Source organism: Coregonus clupeaformis, chromosome 36 (assembly GCF_020615455.1).
Source record: "Coregonus clupeaformis isolate EN_2021a chromosome 36, ASM2061545v1, whole genome shotgun sequence".
Classification (NCBI taxonomy): Eukaryota; Metazoa; Chordata; class Actinopteri; order Salmoniformes; family Salmonidae; genus Coregonus; species Coregonus clupeaformis.
In genome coordinates, this window is record NC_059227.1 from 21876270 (window position 1) to 21896299 (window position 20030).

General features: G+C 41.6%; 1 protein-coding gene and 1 non-coding gene across 2 annotated transcripts; both read left to right on the forward strand.

Moving 5' to 3' along the window:
- Positions 1 to 837: 837 nt before the first annotated feature.
- On the forward strand, positions 838 to 19966 carry LOC121552290 (T-complex protein 1 subunit alpha-like). The gene is made up of 12 exons (XM_041865086.2): positions 838 to 971; positions 4604 to 4689; positions 4805 to 4933; positions 7061 to 7158; positions 8918 to 9028; positions 9387 to 9568; positions 9887 to 10013; positions 16620 to 16795; positions 16983 to 17106; positions 17326 to 17518; positions 17889 to 18052; positions 19519 to 19966. The coding sequence occupies exons 1-12, from the start codon at positions 899 to 901 to the stop codon at positions 19730 to 19732; spliced, it is 1677 nt and encodes a 558-aa protein (XP_041721020.2). The 5' UTR covers positions 838 to 898; the 3' UTR covers positions 19733 to 19966.
- LOC121553103 lies at positions 1453 to 1590 on the forward strand. The gene has a single exon (XR_005997473.2). It is a non-coding gene; the product is annotated as a small nucleolar RNA SNORA29 (small nucleolar RNA).
- Positions 19967 to 20030: the final 64 nt, after the last annotated feature.

The window sequence follows — 20030 nt, forward strand, 5'->3', positions numbered from 1 at the left end:
GTAAAATAAATATGCTATAGGCTATGCAGAGCCATGGTAGGGTCCAAATCAAAATGGATTTCCCACATGCGATGAATACAACAGGTGTAGACCTTACAGTGAAATGCTTACTTACAAGCCCTTAACCAATAATGCAGTTTTAAGAAAAATAAATGTTAAGTAAAAAATGGATAAGTAATAATAATGAAAGGCTAGTTGGCTGAAAGAAGTACATATTGTTCAAATTACAACAGGTTATATTGGGCCTACTGCCTCATGAGGGTTTTAGGATTAATTCAAAGTGGATGAATTCTGTTACTCCGGGAACTGAAAAGTTTGGGAGCCGATGTTCTAGGCTAATGATTACAAAGCTAATTAATGCAACACTCCTGACTATTCTACTTATTTCACTGTATAAGAACAATTACACATCAATCGCCACCAACACTATAAAGTGCACTGTGAAGAACTTGGCGGAATGGAAAATTTAACAAGCTCTCCCTCACAGTTTTTACAATGGGAGTTGACGGTTCTCTGTTGTCCTGGAGATCTGTGTTATTGGTGGTCCAAGGTGTCATATGCACAGCCAACCAGTGGGGGGCACCTGCCGAACATGAGCAAGACACACCCAAAAAAACAAACAATGATCTTTGAATGCTGGGAAATGTATTTCATCATACAGCAGTTGAATAAAAAGTGATACATATATATATCGCCATATACAGTCTTACGTATATATTGGGTTCGTAATGAAAAACATGTTTGTTTCGATGTCTTTATTGTTTTAAAGTTTAATTTAATTCTGGAACATTCCCGTCTCTTCTCGCATTAATCTTTACCCAGAAGCCCACGCGCCCCACCGGTTTTCCCATAGTTCATTACTTCTGTTTCTTTCTTCCGTTACTTTAGCTTGTCCAAGATGTCGTTAATGGATGGCGCATTGAACGTGTTCGGCACGAGAACAACTGGCGAGTCCGTTCGTTCTCAAAATGGTGAGCTATTTTGTTGTTGCAGTTTATGCTATTTGTGTGCTTATCGGTCTTGGAGGGCGCTTTGCAGGCGGGATTTATGGTTACTTAGCACTCCGCACCACGTGCTGAAAAATAAGATGCATCGTTTCGCATCTTCCTTTTTCTTGCAAGATATCGAACGGTAACGTTAATCAACTAAGTATAATTTGTTCACATTCATATAAAATGCAGGACCCTGGTGATTTCAGTTGTCTAATAAATAAATATTACATTACTAATTCGTGCTAACAAGGCTTGGTACCGCTAACGTTGGCTAACTAATACGCATCTGTCGTTGGGGAGTGTCGCTAAATAACTTGCTAACGTAGCTAGCTAGCTATCATTGTGTTAAAAGTTGTTTATGCTTGAATGGAAGTGCTTGCCCCCAATCAAAGTTAAGCCTCAATCAGTTAACTTTTCATGTATTTTCAATAGCAGCATGGTTGTGCAAAAACATTAAGCGTTTCCCGTTTTAGTACCGTTCATTCATCCATCCCCGAATGAACGGCTATGCTAATGGGAAAGAGAGAACAATGTCATCGTCTGAAGGAGGGGCTGGCGTTGTCCACCCCTCCTAATAGAACTGACAGAACAATTTATTTTACTTTGAACAGTTTCTGAATTATTGTTTCTGGATTGGTTAACTTCGACATGTTGATAGCTACAGTACTTGCAATAGCTAGCTAATACTGTAGTTTAGATGTCCCTGTTTGTAACATAATTGGCGGCACCACAGGTCCTAGAGTCAGTGTGGTGTGGCGAAAAAAACATTCTGGGGCCTGTCGTTTTTCCTTATTCGGTAACCTTACCAGGTAAAACTCCGGACCTTATATGGTGTGACGTGATTAATCTGTTGTAAAAAGGTTTAATATGGGCTATGATGGGACCAGAGTTTTTTTTATCTCCTGGCTTTAGGGAGGATGAAAACCTTGTCAAATTGCAGCAACCTTGTACTTTCTCATATGAATAATATTTAAAAGAAGGACTATGAAGGTTTCATATACAGACACAGAAAGCAACATGATTGGACAATAAAACTCACAGGGCTGAGCTTGCTTTATGCAGGTTTGCATTGTGTAGTCCAGCCCCATGCAACTGTAGGCCTAATTTAAAAATGAACTGTCAGTTATTGTGTTTATTTAACAATTCCAGTTAATCATTTTTGATTTAAAAAGTCTAGGTAGTAAGCCCAAGTTTGGATATAAACCAAATTTGATCCCATTCACATTTTCTCACAAACGAATGGGCTATAAATACACAATGTTACTGCATAATTTATCCTGGCCAGAGGGACAGTGCATGCATGGTAGGCTAGACTACAGCTGCTGTTAGTAGCTTACAGTTGATCAGACTGAAAAATAGTATTGTTTCCATGTAATACAGCATGTCAGATTGCTAATGTTTAGGAGTATAGGCTGCTACATTATGTAAGAGTTTTTGCTTGTCTGTCTGGAGTGATATCACTCTTGCTAAATAAATACAGGAGGAAAGTGGGGAGCGCACTTTGTGCGTTGTCTGGCCCGATGACCTGTGATTATCCAGTGAATCTGATTGGTGAAGACGAGCAAAGAGTCTGCAGCAGCACTCTGGTGTGAAGACAAGAGAAATTCTGCTTGAGTTACAAATCATGAGGCAAATCAGTATAAAAAATAGACTTTAACCCTAGGCTTGGCCAGTATACTGTATATACCATTTACCGGGTATTTGGAAAAAGCCAATGGATGGTTTTTCAATACCGTTGAAACTATTTATTTGAAGTTAAATTTATAAAGAATAAAATATTTGTAGTGGGTTTTTAAGTAAATACCTGCAGTCAACTTGTGCAGTATGTTAGAACTGTGGTGCACTAGGGGTCAGCAGGGGGGTCGTGGGGGTCCCATCCCCCTTTCCTTAATTTTTTATTAAAGGAACTCAGTCCGGCTTTAAACTTACTCTTGAAAGTTGTAATAGTAGAATGCATGAGGTGCAATTTCGAAATTGGGTAGTGCATCATCAGTTCCTCTTGTCATGTTCATTGCATACCTTAGAGCTATTTATAACTTGTCATAAATGTCCAGATCAACTAGTCAATGTCAGCTGTTTTTTTAAAGGTTTTTAGCCCATAGATATTGTTGTAATTTGTTTTGTCACCCAAATATCACAAATACACGTTAGACATGGAAACATTTATAGAATTGCAAGAAAATTAACTTTAATTCTGCAACATTTTCTTTGCACCCCATGACAAAATGAAATAAGCTTTAAAACTGCAAAATTGTCTCCACCAACAAGATGGGTGTGAACTTTCTCCTGAACAGTGATTGTGCCCATAAAAAAAATAGGAGTGGCGCGTGCGGTATGTTCCCCAATGCTGGAAGAGGGGCGCGAGTTAAATTTTTTGGGAACCCCTGCTTTAGGAGATTCAGAACATTGCGTTCTTCATTTCACCTGTCACATTATTATGAAGCTTATGGTAGTCCCCAGTCATGTCACGTGGTGTTTGTTTACAAGCACACAACAATGAGACAGGAGCCTTGTGAGTCACTCACTGTTGTGCATCATGTGCCAGGTGATTTTAATTAAAGTATGGAATTCACAACTAGATGTTTACCAGCTAGGTATCTCATAGCTATTAAGTTAACTGTCTAAAATGTGCTAAATGCTCTGCGGTTGTGCATTTTTGGTTTGCTAATTTACTAGCTAATTAGCTATCTAGCTAAGTGGTTAGCTTCTTCCAAAATCAAGCAGTTGCTTGGTAACAGCAGAGTCTAGAATCCCCTCCTAGTTCAAGAGCCTTGCTGGCTAATATTTGTTTTGTGCGTGCAGCAAACTGTGAGTAGCATATTATTTTTTTGTTGTAATGTTGAGTTTCTCCGGTATCAAGTAATTCAGGGTGCAAGAGAAGAGTTAAACACTTTAGATGGAGAGTTGGTACAAAGTATTTAATATTACAGTACTGACAAGCGGGACGTGAGTAGCCTATTGTCATTTGAATGACTTACATACAAAACCTCTCAGTTTATATAATGCTTTCCGAGCTAATTCTATCCAACAGTTGCCAACCATTATTGAGTGTCACTCCTCACCTACAATAGCATCACCCTATATGGTATCGTGTTGCACCCTAGTCAGTATATTCCATCACGTACTCCTAAGATTAGCACCAGTGGGCCACTGGCACGCATACATTCTGGCACCCACCTTGACAGAAATAAATACATGGGATGTCCTCATCCTTCAAATCCTTATGCAGCTCACAATATCAAACATGAACTAATCCTGTTTAAAAGACGTAATATCAATAGTTTAGATCAGAAACTGTACAAAATGTTTGCAATGCGCTCGTTCGCATTTAGTTAGCATTCTCTATAGAATTTTACATGTACTTGTTAGCATTGCTAACCTTTGGAGTACAGAGTCAGTGAGGTTTGAAAACAGCTCCCCTTGTGTTCAGTGCCAGTAGTACCGAATATTCCAGTATGGCACAAGGTTGGTATGACATTCTGGATACCGCCCAAACCTACTTTGCCACTCTTTTAATGCTTTGCATTGATATATTTTTATTAAACACGTTTTCCGGCGGCCCTAGTGGCAAGGGAATCTGCTTTGATTGTGTTCCTGTGTCTCTTCTGCAGTCATTGCCGCATCATCCATTGCCAACATAGTCAAGAGCTCCCTTGGCCCTGTTGGGCTGGACAAAATGTTGGTGGATGACATCGGGGTAAGTACTTGTGCCTGATTTATTGTCACTGTCCTTAGTCTGTGTTAGTGTATGGCCCATGTACCATTCTGATTATTGACGGAAGAAGTGCTTACTAACGCGCTGTCATGTTTAGGACGTGACCATCACCAACGATGGGGCTACCATCCTGAAGCTGCTGGAGGTGGAGCACCCTGCAGCCAAGGTGTTGTGTGAACTGGCTGAGCTGCAGGACAAGGAGGTCGGGGATGGGACCACCTCGGTGGTGAGTATAGGGCTGTGGCGGTCATGACATTTTGTCAACCTGTGATTGTCAAGCAAATAACTGCCGGTCTCACTGTAATTTACCATTAATTCATATGAACACATTTAGCATCTTCTGGCTTCGACTCATAGTCTACAAGCCACTGGTGCAGACTTTTTGAACATCTACATTTGAAAAAGTCTAATAAATCCATTATTTATTTTTAGACCAGTCTAAAGAAACATTAGACCAGTAAAGAACAGAATAGCATATTCTGAGTTGTCGTTATGTAAGGCCCTGATCTGGCTATGACATATGGCTGTGGGCTATGCTAATTAATTTAGCAGACAAGATTTGCTTAGAATTCCGTGGCATTATTTTATAGTATGAAGAATGCAATTGAACATAGAAAGGATGTTTTCTCCATACGATTTCTGAGGGAGTGCGCACATGCGGCTATTCTGTGTTGAGCGGTTAACAAATTAACAGGTCCTCCTATATGCTTAATTTAGTTTTTTTTAATGAAACTTTAGTTGTGATGCAAACGTTGGGCTGTATGTTTTGATATTTAATACATTCTAAGGCTGCATGATGCAACTCCTAATGATTTGAAAAAAGTTGCTTGAAAGGCATGAGCTTTGCTTTGTTTCTTGCGCAGGCTGCACACACGGCATCAGTCTCTCATTCACAATTTGACAAGCACTTTATAATGCCTTGAATTTCTGGGCGGCATCCCCCTAGTGTGACCGTAATGCCCCCTAAAAAAAAATCCATTCCTTTTGTGGCCGTTGTGCCCTTGGGCTGAATATAATAATTATAATTCCCTTCTCCCGGCTGCGTGTTCCAAAGCACCTCTCACTCACATGGCTCTCAGATATCTCAATTATTATTATTAGCAGCCAATGCCCGTAAGGTGATAGATGCCTGTGAGAAGGACTCGATCTCAGCTACGAAGTAGGCTACAAGTGAAGACCGACACATCGGGGACGCAACTGCGCACGTCCTTATCGAATTCCGAGTCGCACTTTAAAAGATGTTAGAACTGTCCCCATTTGACTTTTCTTCAGCCAACAAGCTGAGTAGGTCTAACGAACAGCAAAAGCACTAGCCTATGTCAATCTACTATCCCCCATAGTACAAAAATTGACCTATTCTATTGGTCAACTTGTCCTTCTGTGCGAGAAAGTAATAATCCAAACATAGTCTGGGACAGTTGTGGGATACTATAGATCCCAAATGAATACAACCACTCGCATCAAAAAACCTTTTAAAAGCAGTGAGGCTGATGCAACAGATAAGAACACTTAGCTTAAAATGTTGATCAATTATTAGGCTATTTATTCACATTCTAAGCACAGCAAGGCGCACATGACAGTAGGCTATAAACGTAAATGTTCCAAAATGCAATCAATTAGTGGGAGAACACAATTCTCAAAAGTGACCACATGCGATTATGCATGTAATGCTTTATTATAAAGGTGCATTTTTATGGTGAAAATGTATTTACCCAAAGTTGAAACTCGCAAGCCGCCTATATATGCCAGTTAGACTCTACACCGGTTGTAAAGCGGATTAATGTGCTTAATTTTAAGAAGTTATTTGGCCACTGAAGTTGTGATACAAACCTTATCAAAACATATAGGCCTATGGGCTAGGCTACATGAGGTGTGGGACTATGATTTGAAAAAGTCACAACTTTTTGGTGGTAATACGTTCACCGTAACAGCCCTAGGTGATTACTACCAACAGCTGCTCAGGTCAAGGGAAAGGAGCTATGGCCACTGACAATGTTACAGCTTCTGAATTAGTCCTAGCTGAAAGACCATCTACAAAATGTTAGATTTCAATTTCCTCAATGCAAGACGATCAAGCAATCATCATTAGGTAAAGGTTGGACTGAACCTGCTTATTCACACTAGTGGTTCAAATGACCTGGTTCCTGGTATTAGTGCACATTAGCCCATCTTCCTCCTCCACAGATGTTCGGCTATGCTAGCAGGATAGAGAGACTGCCCGTCATTGTCTAAAGGGGTTGGACAGCCTCCATATGAAATGACTGCTTTTTTATAACAAAATATTTGGGTGTCTTTTTCATAAATCATCTTCCCTGGCTTGTTCATAACTTTCTTTCCTTTTGTTGTTTTATAGGTGATCATTGCAGCAGAGTTGCTGAAGAGCGCAGATGAACTGGTGAAGCAGAAGATCCACCCCACGTCAGTCATCAGTGGATACCGTCTGGCCTGCAAGTAAGAATCTAAATCTGTCTGTTTTCCCCAATGTTATGAACATGACATTTATGGATGGTCAGCCTTTTGAGATCATTTTTCCTTCCACACTCCTGGTTTAGAAGTACAGGGTTGTTTGCCTTTGTGTTGCCTGTCTCCAGAGTGAATGAGGTGGCAATCAAGGCATACAGTGCATTTGGAAATATTCAGACCCCTTTTGTTACATTACAGCCATATTCTAAAATTGATTAAATAAAAATGTTCCTCATCAATATACTCAATGACAAAGTGAAAACATGTTTTTAGATACTTGTTTGTGCTAATTTATAAATAATAAAAACAGGGATACCTTATTTCCATAAGTATTCAGACCCTTTGCTATGAGACTTGAAATTGAGCTCAGGTGCATCCTGTTTCCATTGATCATCCTTGAGATGTTTCTACAACTTGATTGGAGTCCACCTGTGGTAAATTCAATTGATTGGACATGATTTGGAAAGGCACACACCTGTCTGTATAAGGTCCCACAGTTGACAGTACATGTCAGATCAAAAACCAAGCCATGAGTTCGAAGGAATTGTCCGTAGGAAAGGACTGACCATGAGAAACAAGATTCTCTGGTCTGATGAAACCAAGATTGAACTCTTTGGCCTGAATGTCAAGTCTGGAGGAAACCAGGAACGGTCCCTACGGTGAAGCATGGTGGTGGTGGCAGCATCATGCTGTGGGGATGTTATTTGGGGACTGGGAGAGTAGTCAGGATCGAGGGAAAGATGAACGGCGCAAAGTACAGAGATCCTTGATGAAAGCCTGCTCCAGAGCGCTCAGGACCCCTGACTGGGGTGAATGTTCACCTTCCAACAGGACAACAACCCTAAGCACACAGCCAACACAGGAGTGGCTTTGGGAAGTCTCTGAATGTCCTTGAGTGGCCCAGCCAGAGCCCGGACTTGAACCCGATCGAACATCTCTGGAGACAACTGAAAATAGCTGTGCTGCGACGCTCTCTATCCAACCTGACAATTTGAGAGGATCTGCAGAGGAAAAATGGGAGAAACTCCACAAATACAGGTGTGCCAAGCTTGTAGCGTCATACCCAAGAAGACTCTTCTATAATCGCTGCCAAAAGGTGCTTCAACAAAGTACTGAGTAAAGTGTCTGAATACTTTATGTAAATGTAATATTTCAATGTTTTATTTTAAATAAATTAGCAAAACATTCTACCCCTGTTTTTGCTTTGTCATTATGGGGTATTGTGTGTAGATTGGGCAAATAACTTTATTCCATTTTAGAATAAGGCTGTAACGTAACAATGTGAGGTCAAGCGGTCTGAATACTTTCCGAATGCACTGTGTATACATCTCTCTTGTGGTTGTCTTTGGAAGGAGTCACCACTGATTCCTTTCAGTGAGAACATTTGCAAGAACACACAACTGTAGCTAGCAATTTATAGAACTAATGTGAAAACAAATTGGGATTTAATTAGAGCTGTGTTTCTGTGAATGTAGGAGAATTTGTTGGCATTAATAACGTTAACTGATCTGTGTTAATTCATAAAGCAACCAGTTGGGGGAGTGAATGTTTATTTACGATCTGACTTGTCTGTCAGCTTTGATTGTATTTTGAGTGGATGTTTTTGTATGTGAAGAAAAAGCACAAATGCTGTGTCTTTGGCTAGAGGGGAATCTTCTGCTGGTTCTCCACAGCAAGGCCGAACCAGGCTTAACTGTGAAATCCCTCATTCTGTAACACAGAGCTCCTAACAGATCTTTCCCACCAGGGAGGCAGTGCGCTACATCAATGAGAACCTGACCATTGCAACAGACGACCTGGGCAGGGAGTGTCTGGTCAACGCAGCCAAGACCTCCATGTCCTCCAAGATCATCGGAGTGTATCCTTTCTTCCTGCTAACTGACTAGCCTGAAACCTCTCCTTCCAATGCATATCGATCTGTGATTTTGCTATAAAGGATCACACAACAAGTAAGAAAGGTATTCTCCTGGTAGCTTTGGTTGAGTTTCTGCTCGATCCGCAGACGTTGCACAATAGTTGCGTGCCATGTAATCTACTGTATAGTCGGGCATCAGATTGTTCTATCATGTGGTTAGCTGATCTGTTAAATACCTATCCAGGTGTTGTAAGGTCTGGCATGCGTCTGCAATGTAGTTGGGCAGGAACACGACCAAAAGCTGTGAAATACTACTTCTGTCCCATAGAAAAGCTTGAATCCTTGACCTGTGATCCTTCAGTGATGCAAACTTCTTTGCCAACATGGTGGTGGATGCTACTCTGGCAGTGAAGTTTGTGGATCAGAAGGGTGTGGCGAGGTACCCCATCAACTCGGTCAATGTGCTTAAAGCCCACGGACGCAGCCAGAAGGAGAGCTATCTGGTCAACGGATACGCACTCAACTGCACCGTGGGGTCTCAAGGTACGTTTGTGTAAGCAGCGGCCGACATTTCTGAATTTTTATGCAACAGACATCCATTAATGCGTCGCTATAATATATAAATATTTCCTACGCTATATAATGTATTGTTCAGTAGATCTACAATGTAATGTGTTTTTCCTGATTTATGTTACATATGCTATCACATTGCTGGGTGGGTGGGAGTAAAAAATATATATATTGTATGAAAAAATAACTAAATATGAAGATGGAGTAATTGCGTGGCATAGGTTTACCTTGACCATGGATAAGTGTCGGTCTTGTCTAGTGGTGTGATTACTGGGTCTGGTCCCCTTGTAGGAATGGTGAAGCGTTTGGTCAACGCCAAGGTGGCCTGTCTGGACTTCAGCCTGCAGAAGACCAAGATGAAGATGGGAGTCCAGGTCCTCATAAATGACCCTGAGAAACTAGACCAGATCAGACAGAGGTGTGTTGGACTCTGGCACTAGTGCGCGCACATCACACACAGTGTCTGAGGCTATTTGTATGAGACCTACTGTTTAAGATAGCCTTGCCACATGCATGACAATGTAAGACTATGCCCATTTTAAATTTGCTGCTATACTTGCTCAGTGGTGTAAGCAGTGATACGCGTGGGAGAATGCATGCTGGCCCAGAGTTAAGGCTACAGCTCTTCCCTGAGCTGTAAAACAACTCCTATTGGCTGGACAAGTTATTTTCATAGACTAATTTGTTCATGCACTCTGTGGCATCTTGGGCGGCGCTCAATTGGCCCAGTGTCATTCGGGTTAGGGGAGGCCAGGGTAGGCCATCATTGTAAATAATATTTTTTTCTTAACTGGCTTGCCTAGTTAAATAAATGGTCTTCATCACAGCTTGAGACACATTTACACAGGGTTTGTACAACAAGACCCACACACAGGGCTATGGCGGTCATGACATTTTGTCAGCCCGTGATTGCCATGCAATTAACTTACGGTCTCACGCTAATTAACAAACACGTTAAGCATCTCCTGGCTTCTACTCATAGCCTACAAGCCACTGATGCAGACCTTTGCAACATCTACATTTTATAAGTTTAATAAATCAATTTTAATATAGCCTACACAATCACAATAAATCCATTATTTTAGACCAGTCTAAAGAAACATATGGGATATTTTTTTGTGTGCCTATTTCAGAAGAATAGCATATTCTGAGTTATGTTAGGCCCTGATCTGGCTGTGCCATATGGCTGTGGGCTATGCTAGTTAATTTAGCAGACAAGAATTGCTTAGAATTCCGTGGCATTATTTTTATAGTGAGGATTACAATCCAATTGAACATAGCTGAATAAAATAGGAAGTATATTTTCCCCAAACAATTTCCAAGGGAGTGAGCTTATTCGGCTTTTGTGTTGCGTGGTTAACAAAGAAACGGGTCCTCCTATATGCTTAATTTAGTTTATTTATCCAACTTTAGTTGTGATCCAAACGTTAGCCGATATGTTTAGATTGTTTATACATGCTAAGGCTGCGATGATGCGACTAATGAAAAAAGTTGCATGAGTCCTGATCTGGTCTTGTGTAGGCTGCACACATTTCATCACTGTCATTCACAATTTGATTTGACAAGCACTTGGAAATATTCTCACCCATCAGACTATTCTCAATTTATTCTGGTCTTTGCATATAGCCTACTAATGTGTGAAATTATTTTTGATTTAGAATGGCCTACAAAAAGTAATCCGTAGCTAATGGCAAATGGAGATTACTTGCGGTTACGTTAATATGCAAGCATAGGCGGCGTGTCCATAAGGCTAGGGGAAGCTTCCCCTAAAGTAAATTGAATGAAATTGCCAAAATTATACAGCCTAATTAGTCTATTCCCGTCTATACAGAAACAAATAAAATCATTTAAAATAGGCTGCTAAAGCATGGTTTGGCCACAGGATCATGTAGCTTTTTAATAAAAAAAGGTGTTGTTGTTTCAAATCCCATTGCCTACAGTCGGAAGGAAAGGCAGCCCCACAATTTGGGCAGATTATTGTTGAGTTGCGACAGTCTGTAAAAAGTAGAGGCCCAGCCAGGCATATCGCAATATTTCAAAATACAATTGGTGTTAAACACAGTTTGGAAAGCCAATGGTTATTTTTGTAAAGGGAAGACAATGAAAATACTAATCTGTTTTAGTTATATTTATTATTATTTATTTAGTTATCTAAATTCTAAACTTAATTGAGGGAACAACAGTATAGCCTATCTTATTGGCACCAGCGGAGAGCATCCACAATATCCCCGGTGATTTTGCACTGTGCGTATATTTACTATTCATCATTGTTGGGTTCAGTTCTACTTAAGTTTGTTTTTGGACAATTTCCTCCTCCAGTTTAGATGTACGTCATATTCCATTTGTCTCCCCTTCTCGTAGGCCTATTATATGGACAACGTCATTTGTTTTTATTGATCTGTTTGTCAGTGTTAGCAGAGTAAGCTACCCTGTCATTTGTCTTATTCAAAAATATTCTGCAGTCATATAAAGTGTAGTAGAATTGCATGAAATGTGTTTATAAAAGGCCACATTTTTCCCATGCAAAGAAAGAAGAAACTAATCTGATATAGCCTAGGCCTGCTATATGCGCTCAGCCATACGTTGAACGGTATTTTTCACAAACAGTGATTGAGTTATATTATTAGCCTAAATTATGACTATCCAATCTACTCATCACATTACAAATAGGCTATTTTACATAGTCTGCAAATTTGCTTCCCCAAACTTGAAACTTGTATGACCAGTAGGCTACAACGGTTGTAAAGTTGATTTAATGTGCTTCATTTTAAGAATTGAGCAATAAATGTAGCAGCACAAGAAAGCTGGGATCCTCTTTTAAATGGTGGCCAGTCAAAACTCTGTTTTCACACATGATTGTGCAATGACTGGGCTTATAAGAACACGTTTCACTGGGCTCTGTAGACTATGTGCTCTCCAACTGTGTTCCAGGGGTCCTAGGCCTACAGTGCATTGGGTAAATATTCAGACCCCTTGACTTTCCACATTTTGTTACAGCCTTATTCTAAAATTGATTTTTTTTATCCTCATCAATCTACACACAATACCCCATAATGACTAAGCAAACAGTTTTCTATTGATAAACTTATGCAAATTTGTAAAAAAATTAAATAACTGAAGTTTCATTTACATAATTATTCAGACCCTTTACTCAGTACTTTGTTGAAGCACCTTTTGGCAGTGATTACAGCCTTGCGTCATCTTGGGTATGACGCAAGGCTGTATTTGGGGAGTTTATCCGATTCCTCTCTACAGATCCTCTCAAGCTGTTTCAGGTCTCTAGAGATGTTCGATCGGGTTAAAGTCCGGGCTCTGGCTGGGCCACTCAAGGACATTGAGAGGCTTGTCCCGAAGCCTCTCCTGCGTTGTCTTGGCTGTGTTCTTAGTGTCGTTGTCCTGTTGGAAGGTGACCCTTCACCCCAGTCTGAGGTCCTGAGCGCTCTGGAGCAGGTTTTCATCAAGGATCTCTCTGTACTTTGCTCCGTTTATCTTTCCCTCAATCCTGACTAGTCTCCCAGTCCCTGCTGCTGAAAAACATCCCCACAGCATGATGCTGCCACCACCATGCTTCACCGTAGGGATGGTATTGGCCAGGTGATGAGCGGTGCCTGGTTTCCTTCAGATGTGACGCTTGGCATTCAGGCCAAATCTTCGTTTCATCAGACCAGAGAATCTTTCTCCTGGTCTGAGTCCTTCAGGTGCCCTTTGGCAAACTCCAGGCGGGCTGTTATGTGCCTTTTACTGAGGAGTGGCTTCTGTCTGGCCACTCTACCATAAAGGCCTGATTGGTGTAGTGCTGCAGAGGTGGTTGTCCTTCTGAAAGGTTCTCCCATCTTCACAGAGGAACTCTGGAGCTCTGTCAGTGACCATCGGGTTCTTGGTCACCTCCCTGAGCAAGGCCGTTCTCCCTCGATTGCTCAGTTTGGCTGGGCGGCCAGCTCTAGGAAGAGTCTTGGTGGTTCCAAACTTCTTCCATTTAAGAATGATGGAGGCCCTTCCCCAGATCTGTGCCTCGACACAATCCTGTCTCGGAGCTCTACAAACAATTATTTCGACCTCATGGCTTGGTTTCTGCTCTGACATGCACGGTCAACTGTGGGACCTTATATAGACCGGTGTGTGCCTTTTTCAAATAATAAATAATAATAATATGCCATTTAGCAGACGCTTTTATCCAAAGCGACTTACAGTCATGCGTGCATAGATTTTTGTGTATGGGTGGTCTCGGCATCATGTCCAATCAATTGAATTTACTACAGGTGGACTCCAAGTTGTAGAAACATCTAGGATGATCAATGGGAACAGGATGCACCTGAGCTCAATTTCGAGTCTCAAAGCAAAATGTCTGAATACTTATGTAAATACACTTATTTTAATTTTTTTCACCTGTTCGCTTTGTCATTATGGGGAATTGTGTGTTGCCTGGCTTGCTAGGTTGACATTTACTTAATTCATTTTTAAACGGACGGCTTTATTGGTGTTAAAATAGTGTTATTTGGAGCACCGGGCTGCTGATGTCATGCAGTCTTTCATTTTGTGTATACGCGTTTGATGTCGGACAACAAATGTCAATGTTTCTACGACAATTGTCTACAGACATGTTGATAGACGGACTGTAAACCAGCCTTAGACTGCACACACTGGGCATCATTCACAAGTGATAATATTGTCATCTATCAGACTATTCTCAATTTAATATTGTCTTTACATATACTAAATAATGTGTAAAATTTAGTTTTGATTTATAATGGACCATTATCATGCACCTGTCGGAACAGGGGCATGGGGAAAAATGCATGTCATCTATGCACTTAAATAGCGAATGGCAGACGCTTTTACCGTGGTTAATTTTCATGCCAGCCAGGTAGGCTACTCCTGTTGTAAAGCGAAGCAATGTGCTTAATATTAGGAAAGTTGAGAAATAAATATAGTAGGCCTAGCCTATAGAAAGCTGATGGGATCCTCTTTTTAAGAGGCTGTCGACTGTTCTCACGCAATTGCATAGCCTATAGAGATGTTGCTCATTAAGTGTTTGATTTCATTTTTGATTGCATTGGCATTTGTCCGAGTGATTTAGAGGGACAATGGAGCGCTGAGTACCAGGCCATTATCGACTGGCAGTTATCAAGTTTGGTAGGCTATTAATGACCGTCGGCAGCATTAGAGCGCAGTTTTGGAGAAGCCTAGTTACCGTGACTAAACGTTTACGTGGAATTTGACTAATGGTCTTACCCACACACAGAATGGCAAAAGTGCATAAAGATGGAGTAATTCAGAAATGACGTTCTTTTAGCACTACCCCCAGTTCTTAAACTACGGCACGCATCATGGTTGAATGTGCCAGTAAATCAGCACAATCTACTTTTTCGTATTTTCAAATTGCTACCATCTTGGAGCTAGATGGCTTGCGAAAGTATTCACTTCCCTTGCCATTTTTCCTATTTTGTTACCTTACAACCAGGAATTAAAATGGATTTTTGGGGGGTTTGTATCATTTGATTTATACAACATGCCTACCACTTTGAAGATGCAAAATATTTTTTATTGTCTAGCCCCTGGGACTTTTGCCCGTTCTTCAAGGCAAAACTGCTCCAGCTCCTTCAAGTTGGATGGTTCCACTGGTGTACAGCAATCTTTAAGTCATACCACAGATTCTCAATTGGATTGAGGTCTGTGCTTTGAATAGGCCATTCCAAAACGTTTAAATGTTTCCCCTTAAACCACTCAAGTGTTGCTTTAGCAGTATGCTTAGGGTCATTGTCCTGCTGGAAGGTGAACCTCTGTCCCAGTCTCAAATCTCTGGAAGACTGAAACAGGTTTCTCAAGAATTTCCCTGTATTTAGTGCCATCCATCATTCCTTCAATTCTGACCAGTTTCCAGTCCCTGCCGATGGGAAAAACATACCCACAGCATGATGCTGCCACCACCATGCTTCACTGTGGGGGATGGTGTTCTCGGGGTGATGAGAGGTGTTGGGTTTGCACCAGACATAGCGTTTTCCTTGATGGCCAAAAAGCTCAATTGTAGTCGCATCTAACTAGAGTACCTTCTTTCATATGTTTGGGGAGTCTCCCACATGCCTTTTGGCGAACACCAAATGTGTTTGCTTATTTTTTTCTTTAAGCAATGGCTTTTTTCTGGCCACTCTTCCGTAAAGCCCAGCTCTGTGGAGTGTACAGCTTAAAGTGGTCCTATGGACAGATACTCCAATCTCCGCTGTGGAGCTTTGCAGTTCCTTCAGGGTTATCTTTGGTGTCTTTGCCTCTCTGATTAATGCCCTTCTTGCCTGGTCTGTGAGTTTTGGTGGGCGGCCCTCTCTTGGCAGGTTTGTTGTGGTGCCATATTCTTTCAATTTTTTAATTATGGATTTAATGATGCTCCGTGGGATGTTCAAAGTTTCTGATATTTTTTTATAACCCAACCCTGATCTCTACTTCACAACTTTGTCCCTGACCTGTTTGGAGAGCTCCTTGGTCTTCATGGTGCAGCTTGCTTGGTGGTGCCCCTTGCTTAGTGGTGTTGCAGACTCTGGGGCCTTTCAGAACGTGTGTATATATACTGAGATCATGTGACACTTAGATTGCACACAGGTGGACATTATTTAACTAATTATGTGACTTCTGGAGGTAATTGGTTGCACCAGATCTTATTTAGGGGCTTCATAGCAAAAGGGGGTGAATACATGCATCACCACTTTTCCATTATTTATTTTTTTAGAATTTGAAACAAGTTTTTTTTCATTTCACTTTACCAATTTGGACTACTTTGTATGTCCATTGCATGAAATCCAAATAAAAATCCATTTAAATTACAGGTTGTAATGCAACAAAATAGGAAACGCCAAGGGGGTTCAATACTTTTGCAATGCTAATGACGATACAAAAAAAGTGTAACGGAGAGCAATTTACGTTACAGCGAACTTAGCAAATGAGTCATTTGTGGTAAGTAAATGGGGGCCCGCCATCTTTATGCATGTCCGCTATTACACAATGACAGGTCTTCATGTTGATTTTGCTGTTCCAGGGAGTCTGACATCACCAAGGAGAGGATCCAGAAGATTCTGGCATCGGGTGCTAATGTCATCCTGACAACCGGGGGCATCGATGACATGTGCCTCAAGTACTTTGTGGACGTGGGTGCCATGGCGATCAGGAGGGTCCTCAAGAGGGACCTCAAACGCATCGCCAAGGCAACGGGAGGTAAGCCACACACATTTACTTTTTGATAAATGTGTCAATTGTTATCAGGTCAAGTTCTGAAACTGGCCTCGGTTAATGCTCCTTTTTGTTCCTCAATGAGTGATCGATACTATTTTCCGAAAGCAGCAATGTTTTTCAGTTAACTTGTGACCCAGTATTTAGTAGTTTTTGTTCTGTTGTTCCTCAGCCACCATCTGCCCATCACTTTCTAACCTGGAGGGAGAGGAGACTTTTGAGACTACCATGTTGGGCCACTGTGAGGAGGTGGTGCAGGAGCGTGTGTGTGACGACGAGCTCATCCTGGTCAAAAAGTAAGAACAGGAGCTGAAGTCATCTTATGCTTATTTACAGTGATGTGGTGCTTATCCAAAACCTTATTACATATCTTTGAAAATGTTTTGCTTTAGCACATTACTTATTTGTACTATTTTGTTGTTTATTTTCTTCCTCTTTTTGGCTTTCTCTCCTTGTTGCTATTCTTGTCCCCATCTTTCCCTTCACTCTCCCTCTTCCCTCCGTTCCTCTCTCAGTACCAAGGCCCGTACCTGCGCCTCTATCATCCTGCGTGGGGCCAATGACTTTATGTGTGACGAGATGGAGCGGTCCCTGCATGATGCTCTGTGTGTGGTCAAAAGGGTGCTGGAGTCCAAGTCTGTTGTACCAGGGGGTGGTGCTGTGGAGGCAGCCCTGTCCATCTACCTGGAGAACTATGCCACTAGCATGGTAAGGAAATGGACCTAGGAATCACTGCTTCCTCATCTCTCTTTCCTGAGAGCATCTAGATGGGATCAGTGGGCTTTTGGAACCCACTCAAGTAATTTTTTTCATCTGGAAAACCCCTTTTTTCAAAAAATTCAGATGTGGATTGTCCTAAATGACCAACATGGGGGTAGAGCAGTTCTCTCATAAACCTGTAGTGAAGACTAAAACCTCTCTGCGAATCCTGTCGGAAGAAACCACTTGATACACTAGTTAATCTTTTAAATTAGTTTAATGACTAGGTTTTTCACTTTGGTCACAGGTGGCCAGTCTTAAAAATATTGTTTAGCGTGATATTCAATTGTTAATCTGTAAATGTCTTGTCCGTTCCCAGGGTTCCCGTGAGCAGCTGGCCATAGCAGAGTTTGCCCGCTCCCTCCTGGTCATCCCCAAGACCCTCGCCGTGAACGCAGCTCAGGACTCCACCGACCTGGTCGCCAAGCTCAGAGCCTTCCACAATGAGGCCCAGGTCAACCCCGAACGCAAGAACCTTAAATGGTTAGTGTGCCACACATCACTAGCTTTGAATTTCAACATATGTTTGTGTTGATCCCTGTCAAGTTGAGGTCACTTGCAGTCTTAATTTTAGAAGATTCCATTAGATTCTCTGGTACTTTTGTATACTTTTTAGCCAGTAGTTCTGAAAGTAGTGCTCACGAGCCAAAAGTGGTTCCTGAAAATTGTGTACTATGTCACATACGTGCACCACGTCATTGTGCTCTCTCGCTCTGCTGTGTGTATGATGTGCATTTTGCTAGTTGTCACTCAAATGGCTAGGGGGCTGAAGCTCATTGGTTGCTAGGGGGATGGCCCACATGGGGGAAAATGGACAGCACAGCTTCCAGAAAAAGTTGCTTTCAAACTAGGGATTTCGTGGCTAATTGAGGTAAGACTAGACGCAGATTTACAGACTGGCAATTCATGCAGCTTTTGTATTCTGATCATAGTTTTGATCATGGAAATCACAACTTGATGGCAGTAGCTAACTAGCAAAGCTAAAGGGATTGCAAACAGGTTAGCATAACTTGAGCCCAACATTTTTTTTTCTTCTAAATAAGCTAGCTGGCAAGCATTTGAAGCCAGGCTAGGAACTTATTTCCTCCGTTAATGAAAAAAGGTGCCCCTCACTCCGAAAATATGTTTTCTGGAGACTTGTGGGCTGAGTGCTGATTACGTCGCCCACTGTATGCGCTTTTGGTAGCCTGATTTGCGTCCAGACTGAGAAATCAGCACACAATGTGTCCCTGACCCACCTGAAGTGGTCAGCCAAATTTGAACACAATGGGACTTTTGTGCATCTAGACCTGTCTTTTTAATGCAATTTTCTGTATTCTGATAAAGTAGCATGTGTCAAGTGTAGACACAGCCATAGATTATACATGTATGAACCACACTGACACATCCAGCCCAACGTGGGAAGTTTAAAAAATACTTAGTAGCCAAAGTCCGGCTTAAGGTTGATCAAGTTTTGCCACAAGGATGTGACATTCCCATTTTAAATTTGCTGCTAGACTTGCTCAGTGGTGTATGCAGTGATACGTGTAGTACAAAGCATGCTGGCCCAGAGTAAAGACTGCAGCTTTTCCCTGAGCTGTAGTGCCACTACTCTGGGCTGGACAACATTGAATGGCGCAATGGTGTGTGTTCCTTCTGTGTTGGTATCAGTTCATCACGGCTTAAAGGGATACTGCGAGCAATGCTACCGTACCTGTAGACTTCGTCATTGCGCTAACGCTTGTTAGCATTGGCTCGCGAAACTACCGCTAACGTCCTTCATAATGCATGCAGAAACAAAATGGTATCTTTAAGTTTATCTGAATGCCAGAACCTCGCAATATCCCTTTAATACATGGTTGTGAACCCATTGAGCTGCAGTTGTAGCAGTGCCTGCAGTTTCCAATGTAGTAACTCTACATTGATGTTGGATCTGTTTCTCATCTCTAAACCTCTCCTCTCCCATAAAGGATTGGTCTGGACCTGGTGAACGGTAAGCCCCGTGACAACAAGCAGGCGGGAGTGTACGAACCCACTATGGTTAAAACCAAGAGCCTCAAGTTCGCCACCGAGGCCGCCATCACCATCCTCCGTATCGATGACCTCATCAAGTTGTTCCCAGACCAGAAGGAAGGCGGGCCTTCGTACCAGGATGCCGTCGCATCGGGACAGATGGATGGATAAAGGTTCCGAAATCTATTATCGGAATGTTTCTTCGATCCCAACTGTGGTTCTGGTCCGCTTGGCTTTATCTATTTATACATTTTCTTGGCTGTTCCGTCAGTGTCTGTCATAGACTGTGCACTTAGCTTGTTTACTTTCCTGTATTCCCATGGGGCAACCTGTTACCGTGGGAACTGTAACTGATTCTTTTGGACACTCACAAATAAACCTGATGGTTGTAGATTACTGATTTAACTCATTTTGTCTGGTTTGTATATTTGTAACATTGTCAGCAATTCAAAGATATTATACATGAACA

Coding starts and splice junctions, on each gene's coding strand:
- LOC121552290 (XM_041865086.2), top strand. CDS start 899: ATGTCGTTAATGGATGGCGCATTGAACGTGTTCGGCACGAGAACAACT. Junction 972..4,603: donor GTCCGTTCGTTCTCAAAATG/GTGAGCTATTTT, acceptor TCTCTTCTGCAG/TCATTGCCGCATCATCCATT. Junction 4,690..4,804: donor TGTTGGTGGATGACATCGGG/GTAAGTACTTGT, acceptor TGTCATGTTTAG/GACGTGACCATCACCAACGA.